This window comes from Hyperoodon ampullatus (assembly GCF_949752795.1).
Source record: "Hyperoodon ampullatus genome assembly, chromosome: 19".
Taxonomy (NCBI): Eukaryota; Metazoa; Chordata; class Mammalia; order Artiodactyla; family Ziphiidae; genus Hyperoodon; species Hyperoodon ampullatus.
This window is the reverse complement of record NC_136932.1, coordinates 19,467,179-19,486,274: the sequence shown is the minus strand read 5'-3', so window position 1 is coordinate 19,486,274 and position 19,096 is coordinate 19,467,179. Positions and strand designations below refer to the sequence as shown.

The 19,096-nt window shown below is 61.8% G+C and overlaps 1 protein-coding gene across 1 annotated transcript; it reads right to left on the bottom strand.

The window, feature by feature from the left end:
* Nucleotides 1-1,534: 1,534 nt before the first annotated feature.
* GRIN2C (glutamate ionotropic receptor NMDA type subunit 2C) lies at nucleotides 1,535-18,485 on the bottom strand (the record flags this gene model as incomplete). The annotated part of the gene is made up of 13 exons (XM_079726244.1): nucleotides 1,535-2,635; nucleotides 3,095-3,327; nucleotides 4,278-4,465; nucleotides 4,966-5,126; nucleotides 5,514-5,743; nucleotides 6,067-6,192; nucleotides 7,665-7,818; nucleotides 8,162-8,327; nucleotides 8,484-8,695; nucleotides 9,794-9,908; nucleotides 10,213-10,811; nucleotides 12,766-13,179; nucleotides 18,423-18,485. The coding sequence occupies 13 exons, from the start codon at nucleotides 18,483-18,485 to the stop codon at nucleotides 1,535-1,537; spliced, it is 3,762 nt and encodes a 1,253-aa protein (XP_079582370.1).
* Nucleotides 18,486-19,096: the final 611 nt, after the last annotated feature.

Here is a 19,096-nt window from a genome sequence, read left to right as displayed (position 1 = left end):
TGTGGTCGTCAGGCCCTCCAGCCAGGAACGGAGGGGTACTGGCAATTTCCACCACTCTACCATTTCAGCGGCTCTCGCCTCTAAAACCAAACAAAAAAACTTCCAGTTTTCATGGCTCCAGCCCCAGCAGTGGAATATTTGGAGACTGGAGAGGGGACCCAGCCTCCTGGGAGCCAGCAAGGAGCCGTGTGGGTAAGGGCACTAGGCCGTGGCCGCATGTGGTACTGGCATTCAGCACTGCCCTCCCCAGCCCCCTCCCTACTACATGGAGTTAAGTTTCTGCCCTGCTTCACCCAAATTGCCGGGGACAACAAGGCCTTGGACTTCACAGGCTCACAGTCAGAAAAGGCTCTAACGGCACCAATTATGCTCACCGTGTTTGCAGAACGGATGGAAGGAGTGCTGGCTTGCTTTAGTCATTGTGGGGCTAAATGTAATCACAGAAGTGAAAGCACTGAAATTGGTAAGCAAGAGCCATCTTTTTAGATGGTTCACAGCCAGTGACATGTGACAGAGGAAGGAGATGGGGCTGAGAGCCCCAGAGGGAGGACAGAGAACTGAGATGTGGGACAGATTCTCTGACCTGGAGGTCTTTCCCTCCCAAGGCTGAGCCATGCCTGACCCCGGAAGCCACCCATGCCAGGCTTCCAGAGCCAGCAGGCAGTCCGAGCCCTGCACAGCCTCCGCGGGGCGAACACAGCTGGCCAGGGCCCAGGAGAGCCCAGCAGGTGCCCCACAACAGACCTCCCTCCGCCGTTTCCACCATAACATTGTCAGGCTCCCATGGGGGCCCCTGGCAGGGCAGAACCCCCAGAGCCCCTGGCATGAGCCCTTCTTTACAAGGAGATTGAAGGATGAGCTCCATCCATCACCACCAGAGCCCCCGTGCTGAGCACATTTGTCTCATTTGGCACCAGGGCGGGCAGGAGCTGGCACTGAATACCAAGTGGCTTCTGCTGCCTGGAGCCCTCAGCCTTACCTCCCGGATGCTCCACAAAGGGAGCTGCCCACCTGCTCTAGGCAGACACCCCATCTGGGATACTCCCATGATGCTCCTGTTGCCTACCAGCTCTGGTGTGCCCCCTCCAGGGATGCAGAATGAGGCAGCCAGGACCAGTGGGCTGTAAAAGGTTTGTTTAATGTCCCAGCACTCTGAGAAGAAACTCCAGCCAGCTGGAGCCAGGAGCAGGACCGCCCTGCCCCAACACCGAGCTCCAGCCTCCATGCTCCCACACCAAGCCCCCAGAAGCCATGACCAGGAACTGGCTCACAGCAGGGCAGGGAGACCCCACTGCTCCCTGTGACTCCATGCCAGGTGGGAAGGGATTTGCATAAGATAGCAAAAGCCCGGCCCACACCAGGACCTGAGGCTGCTGAGGTCGCTGAGCTGACCATGGAAGACATCATCTCTCACTGGGTTCCCATGGCCAGGACTTCATGGCAGAAGCCAGGAAAGCCCGAGCCCACCTACCCCCTAACGCTGGCAGTGCCAGCCGGAGAATCCAGCTGAACAACAACCAGAATAGCTGACACCTCACACTTCTGATTCCAGGCTGGAGATCCGCCTCCAGGTGCAAGGTCGGGGGAAGCCGTGCATCCCATGGGCCACCCTGCTGAACTCTTCCAGCCCCTCAGTGTCCCTGTATTCTGTGCTCAGCCCCAGAGTCCTGCCCCTGTGCCCCGGAGGCCCCCAAGCCCCAGGAAGCCAGGGGCCGTGGCTGGCACAGGGTGGGAGGTGAGGGCAGACAGCCCCCCAGCAAAGCGGCAGGTGGGCATGGGCGTGGAGGCAGGCGTGCTGTCCGTGCGGCCAGGGCGGGGGCCCTGCCCACACCCCCTCCTGGCAGGCCTCCCGGTAGGACGGCAGCCGCATCGACTGCGCCTGCGTCCAGCGCCCGCAGTCCGGGCGGGCACACCGGGAGGGCTCCGAGCTGGGCCAGGCGAAGGCCTCGGTCACTGAGCTGGGCAGGGAAGCGTGGCGCGGGCGCGAACCTCGGGCCCAGGCCGCGCGCAGGAGAGCCTCCCGCCGGGCCAGCTGCTCCGGCCCAAGCAGCGGCAGGTCCTCAGGCTCGGGGGGCTCCGGGAAGAGCGGAAGGAAGGGGCACCCTGACCGGTTGGCTCGAGGGAAGGAGCTGTAGTGAAAGCGCTCGGGCGACTGAGGGCGCTGCGGGAGCGCGCGCCGTTCGGAGGCCGAGAGGTGCCGCCTGCCGCGCCCGGCCAGCGACGGCCACCGCGCCTCCCAGGCCGGCCGGCCAGACACCCGGGAGACGTCGGGTAGGGAGGACCCGGGCGTCGGGGGGCGGCCCGGGGGCTGCGGGGCCCTACGCCCCAGCGCGGTGCGGCCCCCGCCCGGCGACCCGCAGCCCGTGGGGCTCGGCTCGGGGGGCGGGCCGGGGGTGGGCGGCCGCGGACTGGGGCAGGCGGGCGGCGGGGGCGCACGGCGGCCGCCGCCCCAGCTCTCGATGGTGCGCGTGGCGCGGTCCAGGGAGCTGCTCACGCCCGCCGTGGTCACCATGTCGCGCGCCGCCTGCAGCATCTTGAGCACGCTGACCTGGGCCGAGCCGGCGGTGAGGTCCGGGCTGGGCGGCCGCGCTGGGCTGGCCAGGCTCTGCACCCCGCTAAAGCAGCTGTAGATGCCCTGGGCGGGAGGCAGGAAACCGACGCGCCGTGAGCGGCACCCGCCCTTCCGGGACCGCCCCACGCCCCACGCCCCACGCCCCACGCCCAGGTGGGAAGCATCAGCCCAGGCGTCTCTAAGTCCCAGGACATAACTAACATTTGTTAAGCTCCTACTGTGTGCTGCTGGGAGAGCTTACAGCGGAGCTCTCTGAGGCACCAAGAGGATAACTCCTTCTCCTAAAGTCACACAGCTTGTAAATGGCAGTGAGGACTCGAACCCCGGTCAGCCCGGCTCCAAAGTCCTGCCCTGCCTGTTGGAAAAGGGCTCTGCTTCTCACCTGCTGTGTGATGCTGGCAGGCCATGCCACCTCTCCAGACCTCAGTTTTTACATCTGTAAATGGGGCCATGGCCAGCTCTGACTTAGCTGGGTTGCTGCCCCTAAAGCTGGGGCCTGTCTAGGGTGGAGTGGGCACCCACCCTGCTGAAGGCCAGCAGGAAGTCCAGCCGGGATGCGTTGGGCACCGAGTGGCGCAGCTTCCGGTAGACCAGGTGCTCCCAGGCGAAGACCAGCAGGGCCAGCCCCATGGCCACGAGCAGCATGTAGAAGACGCCGGCCATGTTGTCGATGTCCAGCTTGCTGCTCACCACCTCGTTCTTCTCATTCTGGCAGATCCCCGAGAGCCACAGCCGCTCCAGCTTCTGGGTCTCCCCTGGTGGGGGCGAGGCACACCTGGCTCAGGAAGGACCCTTCCAGTGCTCACCCAAGCCTGGAGTGAGGAGGGGTCTGGGGCCAGGGTACCACCCCCCTGTAGGACCACACAGGGATCCAGCCCGGCAGCGGGGGAGGGGGGAGGGGGTATCAGTGAGCAGGAAGGAAGGAGAGCAGAGTGGGAGCTGGGGGGGGAATGCCAGCCTCTGACATGCCCACCTCCCACAAGCCCACACTCCACATGCCCAGCAAAGGCTTGTTGACTGCATAAATTTTATCATTCATTTATTCATCAAACACTTATTGATCACCTACGTGCCAGGCATGGAGCTGGGCACACAGAGCCGAAAGGCCTAGGCCCCCAGGGGGCTGCAAGCACCTTCATTGTTATCACTCGCATTATTCTATGGCACTGATGGAAAACCAGACAGTTATTTATCTAATAGGGTTGGGACTCTAAATTCAAAGCTCTCTCTGGGTGTTGGGGCAGCCCAGCCGGGCCGCTCACACATGTGAGCCCCCGGGATACCAAGGCAAACCTGGGTTCTGGCTCTGGGATTAGGCAGACTGTTGGCGCTACCCCAGGTCATCTCAAGATGCAATGGAGGGGAGGGGTCTTGGGAAAAGTAAAGGAGTCCAGATGCCCCCAACCTCCACTGTGTGGCCTGAGCTCCTTCCTGTCTTCCCATCCTGCAAGGGCTCCCCAGCTATTTCCTGCTCCCTCCCGGCAAACCAGTCCCTCCCCACGTCTCCATCCAGCTGCTCCTAATACCCCCCACCCAGCCACTGCACCCACCTCTCACCCCCAGAGACCTCTCTCCATGCCCACGGGCCCTGGGCACTCAGAGGACAGTGGTGGAGATGTTGGCCAGCCATCGGGCAGCTGTCCCGACCACGGGCTCTGTGGCCCACCTGGGACCCACCCCAGCCCCCATCAGTGGCTGCACCCACCGTCCCCCAGGAACTGCAGGAGCGCCAGGTCTATGGCCCGCTTCCAGTGGGAGTCCTTCTGCATGGCGATGCCATAGCCAGTGGTGGCAAAGACCTTGCCGGAGCCAATGGTGACCAGCTTGCAGCCCTCGTCCTTGCCCGCCATGTAGTTGAGGACAGCAGCGTCATAGATGAAGGCATCCAGCTTCCTGGGGACAGGCTGAGCCCTCAGGCCAGGGATCAAGTGGAGTTCAGGGCACCAAACCTGGGGCCTGACAGGGGTCTGGGCCACGTGAGCCCACTGACCACCACCCAGGAGGGATGGATGGGCAGAGCCTTCTCTAGATCTCTGGGGTCCTGGTGCAGAGAAGCCCCCTCCCACAGCTTCGGAACCCCACCTACCCTCCTCCTCAGAGAGGCCAGGGGACACTCTGCTCCCAGAGGACACACCCTCTCTGCCCTCCAGGCCCCTAAAGATCCTAAGAAGGTCACAACCAACACCTGAGGGCAAGGCTGAACCTTGGTCAATACCACAGCTGCGTCTCTGGGCTCTGGTGGGCGTCCTCAAGCTTCACTCTGCCCCAAGACCTCCTCACCCCCTCCCCGGGGTTCCTACATGGCAACCCAGTCTCACCATCCCACCTTGGGTCTCTCGAGGAGACACGTGGGTAGAGACAGTCAGAGGGTGGGTGCAGGACTGCGGACCCACCCCATCTTGAGGCTGCTAAGCGCGTCCTCCACTGAGCGCTGGTTGAACTTGACCATGTGGGTGTGCATGTCGCGGTAGTTGCTGCGGATGTTCCGCTCCGTGCTACCGTTGGGCACGGTGCCGAAGCGGAAGGGCGGGTACTGATCCTGAGGCCGCTGGAACTGCACGCAGAGGGCAGCCACCATTCATAACCCCTCCTCCGACCCTCCAGGCGCCCCCGGCCCCGACCCCATCCCCCTAGCCTGGACTTGGATAGCGAGCGCAGCATGGTCTTAGAGACTGTCCAGCCCACGCCGGTGTTTTACAAACGGGGAAACTGAGGCCGGGACAGGGAGAGACTTACTCAAGGCCACTTAGTCAGTGGACCTGAGCCATCTCCCCCTGTCCCCGTCCCCAGCCCCCTCCTCCCCAGGCTCCCCCGCTTCTGCCTGCTCCCGCCTCCAGTTCAAATTCCACTGATTCTAACTGTCCTGTGTCCCACCCAACGCCTGCCCCTGGCTGCAGCATCCTCCACAACCCTGCAACAGCACCCTCTGGGGCTCCAGAACCTTCTTGTCACTGAGGCCAGACACAGTGTCGATGTACTGCTCCTGGATCATGAAGGCGGCCAAGTTGGCAGTGTAGCTGGCGAGGAAGATGACGGCGAAGAAAGCCCAGACCAGGACCATGATCTTGCTGGTGGTGCCCCGGGGGTTCTCGATGGGCACCGAGTTGTTGAAGACCAGTGCCCAGAGCAGCCACACAGACTTGCCGATGGTGAAGGACGGGCCCCCAGACTCTGGGGGTGAAAGGGAAGACACTGGTGCTCCTCTTGCCCGGGACAGAGGGGGTCAGGTTCAGCCCACCCCACTCCACGGCTCCTGTCTCTGCTCTGTCCTGGGTGGAGACCCCATCCCTGGCCGTCCCCACCCCAGGGTACGTCAACTCACCTTGCTTCTCTCTCTCTCTCTCTCTCATGCATCTGATTGGCCCCCTGCATATTGTCCGAAGGCCAGGGACCTCCCCAACGGGGCATTCTCTGAAAGGCCCCTCTGGCCCTGAACCCACCCCTCCTGGAAGTTCCAGCCCTGCCCCTGCTCCCAGGCCCAGGGGGGAGCTGACTCTTGCCGCTGGTGAGGTTCTGGTTGTAGCTGACGGGGCTGAAGTACTCGAACATGAAGACGGTGATGGCCACCACGGTGAGGCACATGACAAACATCATCACCCACACGGCAGGGCTGTAGGGCTCTGGGAACAGAGGCAGGAGGTTCAGAGGCATCGGCGCTGTGTGTCCCCCCAACAGCTCAGGAGTTCTGGGTGCAGACAGGTGGGCCCATGTGGTCATCAGCCCCGTGGACTGAGCTGAGGGGTCTCTGACTCTCAAGAGCAGTGGAGCCCCAGGAGAGACGCCATCCCCCAGGGAGGTCAGGCTCCCCAGCATTCTTGGTCTCTCCCCTCCATCTGCCCTGGGCCAGGGTCCCATCACCCACCACCCACCCTAGGAAACCTCCCTTTGATTCCACATCTCCCCTGGCTCTCATTCTCCCTCTTCCCCCCACTTCCTTTCGCCAAATCCCTGAGGGTGGCCCCTCAAAGCCCCAGGAGCAAGCTCAGGGAATTCCCTCTGCTTTCCTCCTCTCCTTCCTCGCCGCCAGCACCGCTGCCCACGCTCCTGGGTCTGGAACTCCACCCCCCGACACCCCCCGGGCCCAGCATGGGTGAGCTGCTTGGAATCAGAGCTCTGAAGCCAAGTCTTACCCCTCATCCTACTGACACAGAAACCGAGGCCTGAGGGGCTGGGGAGACCGACCTGAGGTTTCTGACAAAATCATTTCAGTCTCCCTGAGTGAGAAGTCATTACTGCCCAAAGCATTTGCTCCTTTGATACAATGCCCATCCTACGAAGTGGAGTTTGTTGCCTTCCCTGTGGCTGAGGAACCCCGGTCAGAGAGGTTCAGTGACTTGCCCAAGGTCACACAGCAGGAAGAGGCAGACCTGGGATTCCCTCTTCTGCTCCTGGTCGAGAGGCTCACCTGTCCTCAGGGCTCTTTGAACCATCCCACACTGCAAGTCCCACCTGAGCTTCTGACTGGGTGCTCTGGGAAGGCCAGGACTATGGCCGGATCCCAGCACCTAGCATGGGACCTGGCACAAGGGAGCTGCCCAAGAAATGCTGAATTCCTAATCAAGTCAGAAACTATCCCGGCTTCCCATGCTCTGGGTTGGCTCCTCCAGCCCCCCGTGAATCTTCTCCCTTTGTCCCAATGTCCCAGCCCAGGAGTTCCCTGGTGGTCCAGTGGTTAGGACTCTGTGCTTTCACCGCTGAGGGTGTGGGTTCAATCCCTGGTTGGGGAACTAAGATCCCGCAAGCCATGAGGCCAAAAAATGAAACAAAAAACAATGTCCCAGCCCACCAGGCACCTCCTGAAGGCAGCCTGCCTTCCTGGATTTCCTGTTCCTCACGAGGGCGCCACCTTTTACCCCGCTCTCCCCATCCCCCACCCTTACCGAGCACCCGGGCTCAGGACTGAACCTGGACGTCACCTCTTCCCTCTCCGTCTACCCACCTATTGTAGCTCAGGCCTCTAGCTAACCTCCAAGGACCCAAGGCTGCAGTGCTGCCCTCGGAGGGTCCACCCCAAGCTCCCCATCTCCACCCATGCTCCACACGTCCACTTCGTGGGCCCCTCTGCGCTATCCCTGCCCACCCCGAGCCGCACCCAGGAAGGCCGAGGGGGAGACGGTGCCGTTGCTGCGGGCCACCATCACGCTGATGCCCGTCTCCACGAAGGGCACAGAGAAGTCCACGATCTCGGAGCGCTCCTCATTGATGGTGAGGGAGCCGATGGCCATGTCTGCCCGCTTGTAGTACACCTGGGGGTCAGGCCCGGATCAGAGGAGGGGCTCCCGCAGGCTGGAGGACTCCCCCGCTCCCCTCCCGGCCCCGCAGCCAGCACCCACCAGCTGAGTCAGTTGTTCCCACTGGGGTCCTCAGAGCTCCACTTTCAGTATTGACCCCAGGGGTCATCATTGGTGCCAGCACAGTGCCCCTGCCAGTTCGGAGACCCTTAGGAGCTGGGCCTGGGTCCCACCCTGACTGATCCCCAGAACAGGAGGAAACACCTAAGGAACATCGGGGCGAGGTTGACAGATGGATGGGGCCCAGGGCAGCAGGCGGGCAGGTGGGCGGGCGCAGGTGGCCTGGGGGCGGGCCTACCTCCCCGATCATGCCGTTCCACACGCCGCGCACCCTCTTGCCATGCTTGCCGTTGGTCACCAGGTACAGGTTGTAGGAGAACTTGACCACCTTGGCCAGCTTCTTGACGATGTCGATGCAGAAGCCCTTACAGCAAAGCTTGGTGTAGGGGGCCGTGTCACCACTGCTGCCACCAAGAGACCAGCAGGGGTCAGAGCCAGCGGCTCCTCCCAGCCTGGGGGGTGGACGCCCACCCCTATGCCCAAGCATAAGACACACACAACGCCCGCCATCGCACGGCGGCACACGGCTCACACCGGGCCTCCCGGGTGTTCTCGCGGACCTGAAGGTGTGGTTGCCATGCCGGCGGCAGGGCACAGTGTTGGGCACGCAGCCGCCTGTGCCAGGGTCGGGGGTCTCCACGATGACAAAGGGTCGCTCTTCCAGCGTGGCCACCGTCAGGTGCCGGCTGTCCACCACGGGCTGCAGGGAGGCACTGTAGCGAGGCCATACCGGGTACTTCATGTGGAGGACACCATGGTCCCAGCGCCCCACCTGCAGAGGGTGACCGGCCTCAGCCCGGGACCTTCAGCCCCACTAAGCCCACACTATAGGTGGGGCCTCTGGGCGAGGCCTGCCAGGACCAAGCATCCCCCCACCACACCTAAGGTCAGTTGGGGCAGGACGGAGCAGGGCCTGGGGCGGGAGCATCTGGAGACCAGGAGCGTCGGGGCAAGGGGCTGGGCGACGGGAGGGCTCCCTGCAGCCTCCCCGGCTTCTGGTGCCCGCACTTCCCAGGCCAGCCTCCACACTGCTGCTGGCTCACGGCCTCTTCCTAAAGCCCAGACCTGAGCCTGTCACACCGCACTCATTCCCCCAAGCTTCACATAAAGTCCTTAGCCCAGCACTCAAGGCCCTTCACGGGTCCAGTTTATCTCCATCACCCTACCCTTCTTCCCCAGTCCCCACACCTCCAAACGCATCACTTAAAAATGCTCCAGGGGAATTCCCTGGCAGTCCAGTGGTTAAGACTCGGCACTTTCACTGCCATGGGCCCTGGTTCAATCCCTGGTCAGGGAACTAAGATCCCACAAGCTGCGTGGCATGGCAAAAACCAAAACCAAAACCAAACCAAAACCAAAAAACTAAACCCTCCTTCCCCTCAGTCTATACCAGGCTACTATCCCTTCCCGATGGGCTCCTACTCAACCATCCATAGCCCAGCCCAAATGTCCCAACTTCTGTGAAGCCTTCCCCGGTTTCCTCCTTTGAAGACAGAACTAATTTCTGCCCCGCCTCTCGATTCCCATAATGCTTTGCAAACAGTTTTTCTTAAGCACTGACCTCCCCAAATTCTATTTGTTTACGTGTCCGTCTAGCCAGCACAGCTGTGGGTTACTCCTCCAGGGGCAGGACTGTGTAATAAGAGTGCTTGATAAGTTCTACAGTGAAGGGTGTTATGGGAGCCCGGAGCAGGCCTGCCTCAGACCCCCTGGGGGACCTGGAAGGCTTCTCAGTGGAAATGTTTCCGCTGAGACCTGAAGGATGAGGGGTTGGATGAGGGACAGAAGGGCCTCTCTGCTCAGCTGTGGGACAAGAGGGGGGGATAAAATGAAAGGGTACCGAGGGCCCCTGGGCTCACCCCCTTCTCACCATCTCCCAGAGGCGGTGCCGGTTGAGGGCGATCACCACCATGGTGGGCTGGACCAGGTACCCACCAGGGCTGAAGGAGAAGTCCCGGCCCTCCCAGGTGACATTCAGTAGGTGCCTGCGAGGGGGGAGAAGCCAGGGTCCCCTTAGCCCCGACCAGGACCAGATGTGCCCTCCCCCACCTTCTGCCGCATCACCGCCAGCAACAGGTAGCATTTGTGTAATTATTGTTCTGTTTCCCTGTGTTAACCCCCCAAGATCCTCACCACACCCTCACACCCCGCTCTTTTCTCAGATGAAGAAACAATGGCCCAGAGAGGTGAGGTCACTTGGCCCCAGGCACACACCTAGTGGGAGGTGTGACCAGTGAGCCCAAACTCACGGCCACTCGTGGCCATCCTATGCCCTGGGCAGGTGCCCACCTGTAGAAGGCCTTCCGGGCAGGGCTGACAGGCCCAGGGTGGCCGCGGCACTCCTCAGCCGGGGCGGGCAGGGCGCCGTGCTGGCGCCGGTAGCCGTGGGCACCGAGGGCCAGGATGGCCACGCCGTCGCGGACTTTCTGGCGCAAGCTGAGGCGCCAGCTCTCGGTGACAACGCTGATGAGGCCCACGGGGAAGGCGGCGGGGGGCGCGTCGGTGCTGCCCAGCGCCAGGTTGGGCACCAGCCACACGTGCCCGGGCCCCACCAGGCCGGCCTGGGCCGCCTCGGCAAAGAGCACCTCGGCCTCCTCGCGCGAGCAGTAGGCCACCAGCACCGGGGCGTCGAGCTGCCGCAGCAGGCGCTGGGTGTGGGCGCGCGTCCCGCCGGGATCCAGCTCCAGCGTGAGCACGTCCAGCAGCCGCCAGCCCACGTAGCTGGCGTCGGCGACGGCGCGCACGATCTCGAGGAAGAGGGCGTGGCCCGGGTGCAGGCTGGTGATCACGGCGAACGCGCTCCAGTCGTACTCCTCCAGCACCTTGAACAGCACCTGCAGCTGCTGCTCCAGGGACACGCCCAGCTGCAGGAGGGCGGAGCCCGGCTCCTAGGGGGAGGGGTGGGGCCTGAGCGGAGGGTAGGGCGAGCCGAGTCCCGCCCCGCCCCAACTTCCACTCCCTCCGGCAACCCACACACACCCTTGCGTCGGAAGGTGCTGGATGTCCCGGGAGCCCTAGTCTCGCGATAACCTCCCTCCCGCCCGCCCCGCACGTGGTTCCCAGCCCCTGCCTCCCATTAGAATGCCCTGGAGAGATTTTTAAAATATTCGTGCCTGACCAAGGCTGGACCGCAAACCAGCAGCAGCAGCGTCAGCTGGGAGCTTGTAGGAAATGCAAATTCTCGGGCGCAGTGCTCACCTGCTGGATCAGAATCCCTGAGGATGGCGCCCGGGAATCTGTATTTCAACAAGCTCTTTAGGTGACTCTTGAGCCCACTAGTCCAGACCAACTGAATGGGAATCTTAGAAATGGTACACCAGGTGTCTGTATTTTTCTAAAGCACTGTGAGGGTGGAGAACCACCGTGCTGAGAGCTAATGTCAGGCCCACAGGTAACTGGGAAAGCACCATCCTCTATGGAGCCCTGGAGATGAGAATGTCCTTCCTCTCTACTGCCTCTGCCACCACAAACGCCCAGGACACTGCAAGATCGAGCCTGGGCTAAAGCAAGCCTCTCCTAGCTGTGGGTTCCCTGCTGCCACTGCAGCCCCTCCAAGATTTCGCCACACTGCGACTGTCCCAATCTTTTAAAAAAGCAACTCCGAGAAAACTCTACAGGACAAGTAACCCAGTTCCTTCAACAAACAAATTTGCAAGGAAAAAAGCGAGAGATGGGCTTCCCTGGTGGTGCAGTGGTTGAGAGTCCGCCTGCCGATGCAGGGGACACGGGTTCGTGCCCCGGTCCGGGAAGATCCCACATGCCGCGTAGCGGCTGGGCCCGTGAGCCATGGCCGCTGAGCCTGCGCGTCCGGAGCCTGTGCTCCGCAACGGGAGAGGCCACAGCAGTGAGAGGCCCGCGTACCTCAAAAAAAAAAAAAAGAAGAGGAGAAGTGGGTGGGGGTAAGGCTGAGGCAGGGTTGGCCTGGGATGGATAGGGGCTACATGGGGTCATTATACTCTTCTACTTTTACGTATGCTCAAAATTCCCCATAATAAAAATATAATCATAAAAGAAAGGCAAATCAGATCAGTCTCCCCTCAACACCTTCTTCAGCTCCTCACTTACTTTGAGTAAAACCTGAATGTCCTCCCGTGTGGTTGGGACCTCACCTCCCTCTCCAGGCTCCTGTCTGTTCCTCAGACACTCTGTGCTCCTTCTCACCTCTGGGTGTTCACACCACCTGCTCCCTCCGCCTGGAACACTCTCCCCCAGTCCACCCCACACACATACCTTGTCAACCCCCCTCATCCTCCAGGTCTCGGCTTAGGTGTCATTTCTTAGGAGACCTTCTCTGACCAACCCCAGACCCAGAAGGGGTCCCACTGGACTCCCTCGGGGCATCCTGTGTTTTTCCTTCAGGACTAGGATCCCAGCTGTGATTGCTGGTGAATGTGTGTTTAGAACTTTCTCCCCACAGGACAGCAAGGGCATGACCTGCCCTTGGATGCTCTCCGCTGCAGGCCAACTACATCAGATCCCACACCCAGCCTGGCCCTGCACTTCTGGGTCTGGAGCCTGACCACGGAAGGCCAGAAAAACAGGGAGAAGGTGAGCAAGGGCTGCCCCAGAACTAGAGGTGGGTTTGGTACCTGCCCATCCCTCATCCAGACACACATGTGAAAGCAGCTCAGAAAGTTTATCTTCTAGAACATAGGAACATCATTCCCACAGCCTTCTCCTCCCTCACCCATGCCTCCCTCAGCCCTCACCCCCTTGCTGGGCCCAGCCAATCCCAGTTTCCCAGGACCTAAGTGTCTCCCTGGCCCAGACTCAGCCCCTCTCCCCCAGCCCCAGCCTGGCTCCAGGCTCATGGGATGTAGGGACATGACTTTGAATGGGCACCTTGGGGGTGAGGACCACAGCAGAGCCCCCACTGATGCTGAGGATAGGCACGTGGGTCTGGAAGGAGATGAAGTCGAGGATCTGGGCCACGGCCTCGGTGTCCACGTTGTCCTCAAAGACGATGCCGTGGACTCGGGCAGTGCCCAGGAGCCCGCAGATCTGGGTGAGAAGACTGCTGGGGTTGGTGTTGTTGACACGGACGGTGAGTGGCTGGATCTCCATGGGCAGGTCCAGGAAGCTCTGGGGGGTGAGGCGGGTACGGGCCTGGGCCTGCGGTGGCCCCGAGCTGCCAAACACCACGGCCACCGTCACAGCCTGCTCGCCCTGACCCGGGCCCAGCCCTGCCCAGGCACCGAGGAGTGAGGTGAGCAGCAGGGCCGGCCCCAGGGCCCCACCCATGTCCACTGGAGGGTCCTGCGGAGAGACCAGGATAGGCACAGGGAGGGGGACAGAGGCACGGAGAGAAAAGATGAATGACAGAGAGGAGGCAAAGGCCAGAGTCAGAGGGACACACACCCAGAGGCTGAAAGAGAAGAGGGGGAAACCTCCCTCCACAAACAGAGGCAGAGAGAGGGGGAGACAGACAGACACAGACAGACAAAGAGGAAGAGACAGAGAGGTTAGCTGAGCATCCAAGCGCAGCCCAGAGGGCAGGACCCGGGAAGAACGTGACCAGAATAGGGGCTCACTACTTCCATTCTACTGCTGAACATCAGGCTTGGCTAGAAAGGCCAGACCTTTGGAAACTCATCCATCTGGGTTCTGCCCCAGGAAGGTTCACAGCAAATGCTAATCTGGTGGGACTTCCCTGGTGGCGCAGTGGTTGGGAATACGCCTGCCAATGCAGGGGACACAGGTTCAAGCCCTGGTCAGGGGAGATCCCACATGCCGCGGAGCAACTAAGCCTGTGCACCACAACTACTGAGCCTGCGCTCTAGAGCCTGCGAGCCACAACTATTGAAGCCCATGCACCTAGAGCCTGTGCTCCGCAACAAGAGAAGCCACCGCATTGAGAAGCCTGCGCACCGCAACAAAGAGTAGCCCCCACTCGCCACAACTAGAGAAAGCCCGGGCGCAGCAACGAAGACCCAACGCAGCCAAAAATAAATAAATAAATTTATTTTAAAAAAAAATGCTAACCTGGTACCAAGTGCATAGATATGAGTCAGAGAGACCTGAGTTCAAGTCCCAGTTCTGCCACTTACTAACTGTGTGATCTTGGGGAAGTTGCTTAGCCTCTCTGAGCCATGATTTCTTGCCTGCAGAAATCACAGGATCTACTTCACAGCAGTGGGAGGGCTACCCACTGTTGTCAGTATCCTTATCCTATAAGTGACAGCCCCACAGCCAGGTAAAGGAAGGCAGCTCTTGTAACACACACACACACACACACACCTTCTCCATCCTAAACTGAATCTAACATCCCCAAGGGCCCTGCTCTTCATAATCCTACCTGGCACAAAGCCCCCTCCTCCTGGGCACTGGATATCCCTACTCTACCCTCTGTGGCCTCAATTAGTAGCAGCTCTTCCACAGCAGGAGTGTGTCACCACTGATTTGTTCAGGGCTCGGGATATCTCACACATGACCTGCCACCCTAGGCCATCGCTGGTGTGAGGGATTTTTTAACCTACCCCAAGGGCCTGACGTGTATCCCTGCGAAACAAACATCATTGCTTTTGGACAAACAGCCATACCAATGAGTGGTGCCCGCGGATGCAGCTCTCCCTCCCAGCTGGCCATCGGCCACAGCTTTGCCACCCTCTCCATCTCCATCACATCCCCAGTGAAACTTCTGAACAGGGGAGAGCCAAATGGTGACCAGGCTGGGCTTGGTCTCATTTCAAAATGAGAAGACAGGATTTTTGGCAGGGGAGGGCATACTGTGCTCATTTTTGTGCCCTTGAAATCTCCCCCTGTGTATGGTTTCCCAGTACACTGACTTAGAACGTCAGCTTGGAGGCGTGTGATTCTAGGGTGGGAAGCTAAGCGTGCCATGCCCACCTCTACTTCCAATGAGGGATTTCAAATCACACCTGCAAAGAGCACTGTCGGGCTCATTTCTTCCTTTGCAAGTCCTCTCTGTGCTCATCTCTGCCCACCTCTGTAGCTTCCCCATCCTCTGGGAAGCCCGAAGCTTCCCCCACTTATGCCTCCCAGCTCTGAGCTCTAGAACCGTGCTGTCAAATACAGCAGCCACCAGTCACGTATGATGACTGGGCACTTAAATGTGGCTTGTCCAAACTGAGGTATGCTGCGAAGTGTAACATGCACACTGGAGAGTGAAGACTTTGTATTACAAAAAGAAAATCTCTCACTAAGATTTTTATATGGATTACATGTTGAAGAAATATTTTAGCTAGATTGAGTTAAACAACAGTGTTAGAATTCATTTCACTTTTCTTTTTCCTTTTTCTAATGTGCCTACCTGTGGCTCTCGTTTTGTTCCTTTTGGACCACGTGACTCTAGATGAAGGCCCCAGGTCCTCCCTCAACTCTGAGGGGGCACTGCCCCTAGAAACTCTCTCTGCTGGGAAGGTGTCCTCCAGGACTGGAGAGGAGGAGGAGAGGAAGTTGGTGCGGGTCTTGCCTCTCCCCAGGAGGGATTGCGGAATGCTCCTGGGGGGAGGGGCCCCAATCAGGCCAGTCTCTGAGCTTCAAATAGCAATGGGCAGATTCCAAGAGATTCAGGCTCCAGAGTCTCAGCACCACGTGGCATCCAGCCTCCCCCGCAAGGCAGGAGGTCATCCCCGAGTCCTGGCCTGATCCAACCTCCCACTTGCCTCCCCCTGGCCTCCCCCCCCGTCTCCGCCTCCCATCCACCCACCCCCGCCTGCCCCACTGGCCTGAAACAGTCCTCTGGCCACTGCACCCCTCCTCAAAGAGCACAGCTGCTCCCTGGTGCCCACAAATGAAGTCCAGACACTTGGGTCCCGTGGACAGAGCCCCACGCACCCTAACTGTCCTCCCCTCCGTGCACCCCACACTTCCTCCAGTCTGGTGGCCAGACAGCTCCCGCTGTCATCATCTCCAGGCCTTTGCTCTGCTGTTCCTTCGGGTTACAATGTCCTCTTCCCACTGCCTCTCTCTTGTCTACAGGACAAATTCCAGAATTTTCAGAGCCCCACCTAAATCCCTCTCCCACAGAGCACCTGCCTTAGTGCCTGGCGGCTCTGGAAATACGGGTGAGAAGACACAGGGTCTGGGTCTGGCTCTAAGCCAGTTGTCCTTCTCCCCCTCACCAGCCCCCACCCCCCGGGTTGGGGAGCTCCTGGCTATGCCTCTGCGATGTCTCCCTCATCATTCTGCTCCCTGTTGCAGGAATTTGTCCACTCCATGATGCCCCCGCCCCATACTGGACTGTTGTCTTAAGGACCTCTGCCCACCCACTTGCCGTCCGCACCTTTCACAAACCTGCTGTTAATATTTGATGAACACCCGGACCCCCAAAAAGCCCGGCGGAGAGTGGCAATGGTGACACTTCCGGGACACTCAGCATCACCTTGAACGGCCGGAGCACCTCCACGAGCTTAGGGCTCTTCTCTTCCCCCTGCTCCCCCAATCCCAGGCAGGCTCCCGCACACGGACGTGCACACGCACTCACACTCCAGACATCTGATGGCCGCCCCCTCTTCTAAACGGGGAGCCTCGGTCACAGGAGTCGGCCTAACCCACCAACCGCGCTGTTTCCCGGGCGCCCAGGGACCCCGGCTGCGCGGCTCCTCTGGATCCACCGCCCTCCGAGTGAGCGGCCCCAGCTTTGCCGTCGGGTTTCCCTCCCTCCATTTTGCCGAGCTAAGACCTGAACCCAGGCGCCAGGGGAGAAGACCACCCCTCCACCTTGCCCCCACTGGCGCGGTCACCGAGGTCTCCCTCCTCCAAGACGAACCCGCCCCCCCACCCCAGCTGATTCCTCCCGGAACCCCCGGGGGAATCTCTTACACTCGGGCTGTGAAGTTCGGGGTATTTTTAGGCCAGCGACAAATAATTCATAGGGAACGTGGCATCGGGCTCCCCCCGCGGGAGGAGGGGGCGCGAGCGGCGAGAGCCACCGTCACCCGCGGCTCAAGGACACTCGCCATGCGGCGGCAGCAGCGGCGGCAACTCCGGGCGCGGGGACCCGCGCCACGCCTCCTGGCGGCCAAACTGGGCACCACGCACTCCGCGCCCCCCCGCCTCGCTGCTACCCTCTGCGGGGGTCCCGGCTCCCAGGCCCCCATCCCCACTGCCCCAAGCTGCGTCGCCACCCCAAGCCCCGCGGGTGGGGGGCGCCGAGTTCGCCTGGCAGGCGGGGCTGTAGGCGGGTACCAGCCCAGTCCTGCCCTAGGGCGAACCCAGGAGTCCGGTTCCCGACCTACCTACGTGAAGGGCAGTCCCCTTCACGTTCCTCTTCGAATTCCTAACGGGGTTTAGGAGCAGGTTGGAAACGGACCGGCGCAGCCAGAAACTAGACGGGCTCTGAGACTGAGCAGACGACCTCCCCCCCCCCGCCCAAGTTTCTTTCCTCAGTTTCTCCATAGCCCGGGTCGGATCGAGCCAGGGCGGTGCCACTATCAGAGGGCTGGGGACTGAGCCCGAAGTCCGACGGGTGAGCAGGACTAGGACAAGTGGGGTGAGCGTCAGGGCCCCGCAGGAATTCCCCCTTCGCTCACCCAGCAGGACCTTGGGATGGGTCGTGGGACGCATCCTTGGCGATTTTCTGGCCACTGGGAGCTTTTGCCTTCTTTTGGCCCTGGCCCTGCCCACCTAGGCCTGGCACGAACCGCCTTCTGCCTCAGGGGGCTCAGTGGCTCCCCTTACCCGCCGTCGGGGATCCTGGTCGAAGCCCCGGGGGACCAGAGCAACACGCTGGTGGGGCAGCCAGGGCCCAGCGCACCCGGGCTCTCGGCTCTCCCAGGTCCTCTTCGCCCACCCTTCCTTTCCCCTCCTCGGAGCCTGGGTCCGCAGGGCGCGGGGCCAGCATTTGGGAAGAGCCCACCACCCAGTGAAAGCCCACGCTGATTTCCTGAGGTCAGAGGAGGGAGCGCTCTACCGAAGGAAGAGCTGGGAGGGGAGGACCTGGAGGACTTACAGCCGGTGAAGGGGCGGGAGTGTGAAGGCAGATGCGCGCGGTAGGTGCTCAGCAGACCTCCGGGAGCAGGGGGCCGGGCTCCTGGAGCCACCGACAGCCCCCTTTCGTCCTCTCTGCTCCGTGCCCTCTCCAGCCCCCTCCGCTCTGGCCGAACCCAGCCCCGCTCCCCAGCCCCCGCCCGGCTTCCAGCAGCAACAGTTGCGGGGCCCGCAGCCCAGACTCCCACGTCCCCGCACCGCACCCTCCCCTGCGGTGCCGCGGTGCCGGGCGAAAGAGCTGGAGGGCTCGGCGACCCAGGAGACGAACGTCTTGGGCGCCTCGCCCGCGTCCTTCCCTCGCGCCCGCCGCGCGCCTGTCACCTCGGCCTCTCTTCCTCACCTCCTCTCCGCCCGCCCGGGTCCAAACCCCAGGCCCGGTCCCCGAGGGTCCCGGTCCCCCGGCGCCCCCTTCCTGGGGTTCCCTGCGCCCACCAGACTCTCCCCGGTGCCGCGCCATCTGTCTCCGCCGTCCTTGCCCGCGCGGCGCCTGAGCCCAGCCCCAAGTTGGCGGCGAAGTTGGCGCCCCCGGCTCGGCGCCCGCCACTCACCGGAGGGAAGGGGCGCTGCGCCCGCGCCCAGAGCCCGCGCCGGCCGCCTCCCGCGCGCTGCATGTCCCCGCGCCTCGGCTCAGCGCGCTGGCGCGTGCTGTCCTAGCCCGGCGGGCGCCTGAGCTAGGGCGCCGCGGGGCCGGTGCCCGTGGCGCGGCCTGGCGGGCTGGACCGGGCCCGCCCCCCGCGCCCCTCTAGTGGCCCGCTCGGCGCCCGGCTCTGTCCCGGGCTGGGCAGCTCGCCGCGCCCAGGCTTCCAGGGCTCACCAACCGGCTGTGGCAGAGCCCTTGCCGCCGCCGCCACCCGCGCGGGCCCGCCCCACCGGGGCCCGCAGCCTCCGCCCCGCCCCGGCCCGCCTCGGCCGGCCCACCCCGCCGCCCGCTCCCGTGCTGCTCTAGGACTCTTGTTGCCCGCCCTCGCGTCCCTTCTCCCTTCTCCACGACTGTGTCCCCAGACCCGACAGGACACTCGGGGCCAAGTACAACCTTGGAGAAAACAGACTGCCCGGAACCCTGGGTTCGAGCCCGAAGCTCACTGGGTATGTGACCTTGGGCCGGTTAATTCCGAGAATCCCTCAGTCTATAAAGTGAGGACAGCAACTTGGGGCCTGGTGTAAAAGATGGTGAACAGGCTAGGGACAGTGAGGTACTATTTTGTAAAGGCTTGTCAATCTG